This window comes from Protobothrops mucrosquamatus, unplaced genomic scaffold (assembly GCF_001527695.2).
Source record: "Protobothrops mucrosquamatus isolate PMUCROS unplaced genomic scaffold, P.Mucros_1.0 scaffold2160, whole genome shotgun sequence".
In the NCBI taxonomy this organism is placed as follows: Eukaryota; Metazoa; Chordata; class Lepidosauria; order Squamata; family Viperidae; genus Protobothrops; species Protobothrops mucrosquamatus.
Genome location: NW_015388256.1, coordinates 100,845 through 104,108, shown reverse-complemented (window position 1 = coordinate 104,108; position 3,264 = coordinate 100,845). Strand labels below are relative to the sequence as shown.

At 36.2% G+C, this 3,264-nt stretch overlaps 1 protein-coding gene across 1 annotated transcript in view; it reads right to left on the bottom strand.

Moving 5' to 3' along the window:
- The window catches only part of TRPM8 (transient receptor potential cation channel subfamily M member 8), a 275,582-nt gene that overhangs the window by 262,403 nt on the left and 9,915 nt on the right, over positions 1-3,264 (bottom strand). The window contains exons 2-3 of the mRNA XM_015824215.1: positions 2,552-2,708; positions 1,529-1,706 (exon numbers count right to left, since the gene is read on the bottom strand). Of these exons, the coding sequence (XP_015679701.1) occupies positions 1,529-1,706; positions 2,552-2,708 (335 nt within the window). The remainder of the gene's footprint in view (positions 1-1,528; positions 1,707-2,551; positions 2,709-3,264) is intronic.

The window sequence follows — 3,264 nt, the reverse complement described above, 5'->3', positions numbered from 1 at the left end:
GGGTGGAGATGTACAGCTGAGTGTCATCAGCGTACTGATGGAACTCCACCCCAAAGCCCCGAATGATCTCTCCCAGCGGCTTCACATAAATATTGAACAGTAGGGGAGAGAGGACCGACCCCTGAGGCACCCCACAAGTTAGGGGCCTAGGAGTCGACCTCTGTCCCCCTGCCAATACAGACTGCGTACGGTCGGTGAGTAAGGAGGAGAACCACTGCATAACAGTGCCTCCCACTCCTAACTCACCGAGACGCTGCAGCATGATACCGTGGTCCACGGTATCAAAAGTCGCTGAGAGGTCCAAAAGCACAAGGACAGAGGAATAACCCCTGTCCCGGGCCCTCCAGAGATCATTTACCAACGTGACCAATGCCGTTTCCGTGCTGTGTCCCGGCCTGAAGCCCGACTGGTATGGGTCTAGATAGTCTGTTTCATCCAGGTGCCGAGGGAACTGCCGCGCAACCACACTCTCAACAACCAAATCAGTATAAATAATAATGGAGATAGTGGGCATCCTTGTCTTGTGCCTTTTTTAATGTTAATGTTTTCTGTAAAATCTCCATTTACAATTATTTTGGCTGTTTGTTTACAATAAATTGTTTTAATTACATTTATAAAGTTTTCTCCAAAATCCATTTCCATTAGTTGCTGAAACATAAATTGCCAGTTTACATTGTCAAACACTTTCTGTGCATCAAGAAATATTAAAGCCATCTGTTTTCCTGGATGAATTTTATAGTACTCTAACACGTCAAAAATCATTCTTAAATTATTTTTTATCTATCTTTTAGGTAGAAAACCATTTTGATCTGTATGTATAAATTTGGTCAAAAATTTCTTTAGTCTTTCTGCTATTATTGAGGTGAAAATAATTTTAGACTAAATTATATTAAATTCCATTTAATATCAGATAGGATGCAAAACTTGGCACTGCAAAATAGTAAAGAGCAATCAATAAAAATAGAATGAAAAATTAAATGACAGTGAAGAAGATTTCATTACAGTATGGGGAATACAAATAAAGGAAAAATTATCTAGATAATATTAAAAAATAAACATAAAAACATCTCCTTCTAATTACCCCTCATGTTTTATCAGCAAAACCATTCAGAAATATTTTTCTAGTAAAACATGTTCCATTTAACTACCAGACACAGATATATTGATTAAACTTTACCCTTTAAATATTTTACTGTTTGCAAATAAATTCCCTCCGTCGCTTGGACAGGCAGCGTACATATTAATTCTGGATTTCACAACTCAAAGCAGACAAATAATATACTTAAAAAAGTAACTTGCATCCTGCCAAATTTTACTTATTTTGATAATTAATAAAAGTCTAGGCAAGAAATCTCAGCATGCTTAATCAGAAATAGTTTATAATGTAATAAAATCAGTTTATTTTTAAAGGCTGGAGTATTTACTCCATATTTGATCTACTTCCCCTCCTTTTCTGCTCCATATTTAACCTATTAAAGCTTATTTGTTTTTTGCTAGGCCAAGTTTAAGAAAAAAAGGCCAACTTTACCTTTGGACTGCGCAATATAAATCAACCGGCTGACAATTTTACGTATGCGTGGCTTTAAAGCAAAAACTTTTGTTCCACCTGTGACAGAGATGATGAGGTTGGGTGTTTTTAGATGCCAGTGTTGTGTCATTAGATCATAGAGGGTTTCAGAGTCTGTGTCACACGACAGACGAATGTACTAAGAAATAAAAACAATTGTTACAATGGGAAAAGTCTCCAATTCATGCGAAATAGATATATCTCGTTTCATCAGTGGCTTCCCATTTACACTGTCCTTTACTTCTGATGAAAATTTCTTTGTTATGCAAGCAGATTTTTATATATAACACTGAATTTTGTTCTAGAAGCTCTTAATCCATGTACAAGTTTCCTTGTGCCCCTTTACAACATCTTAATAGGAAGGAAAAATAAATGTTTAACAGCTGTTCCAATATGGGATTTCTTCATGCTACCATATTTTGAATGGAATTTGAGTATCCTTTTTTTCATTATACAGTCTGTCCTCATTTAGCACCCACTTGATTCCAGCAAAATTGTTGCTAAGCAAACCATGTGATTGAGAGAGATTCAAAAAGAATGAGAAAAAAGAAATCTCCAAGAATCTTGGTAATTTTTGCAAGAGAGTAATTTATTGTATTTTGTAATGTTTCTGAGAGTTTCTATTTGTCCAAACTGATTCAACAGATTGGGCATGCTGCAGATCAAATCAGATCAAAGAATGTTGACTGGTGGGAAGTAGCTGCTGTAGCCCTGCCTTATGGATTATTCCCCCCTTGGAGGTTAGAATGTACCCTGCTGGCTTTTCGCTTTTGGTGGCTACAGAAATTGAATGAATGAATGAATGAATGAATGAATGAATGAATGAATAAATAAATAAATAAATAAATAAATAAATAAATAAATAATGCTGCTTATGTTTACATTGGGTGCATACAGTCTCAATCCAATTTCTCTTAAAATTGTGTCATTCAAAGCTTGACATAAAAAGAAAACACAAAATAAAAAGACAGGTGATTATCTTACCTTTCCTGTCTTACCCAAATTTTCAAATTCGATGTCTCCAAAAGCATCAGTTGGGAATTCTTTAGTATGTTTTTTATAATTCCATTTCTCATTATGGTTAATCTGCATCTCTTCTGTGTGTTGTGATTTCAAATATCCACATTTACATTGGTTGTCACTATAAAGATACACATATGTGGAAACCTTTTAATTAAAAGGAGTTTGTTTTTTATAAAGGTATAATAAACAAGTAAACTAGTAAACATTTTGTTTAACTTTCAAACACTTAGGGAAAAATGCAATAATTTAACATTAAACTTCTCCCATTATGAATTGTACAGCAGTAAAAATAATTCCCATCTTTAACAATCCAATGTCAGCATAAAATACTAGACAATCTTTCTAGATCAATATGCTTCTTATAGCAGGAATCTAAATTGAAAGCATCCCTGATAGATTGAACCTTAGTCTCAACTTGAAAACTTTCATTGACAGACTCTTGAATTACTAAAGTAGTGTCTTAGTGGCTGTTGTATCCTGAGCCTGCAAAAGCAGGCTCGGGACGTTGCAAGAGTCCCGGGCATTTGCAAAAGCTGCCCGGGACCAGACTGAGTGGCGCCGGCCTTGCGCGCATGTGCAAGGCGGGAAAAGACCGCCTTGTGATTGGTTGGAATTGCCCGGGGATCAGAAGGTATAAATAGAGGCCTGCGTGCCTCTGCTCGGGTTGTTCGTGG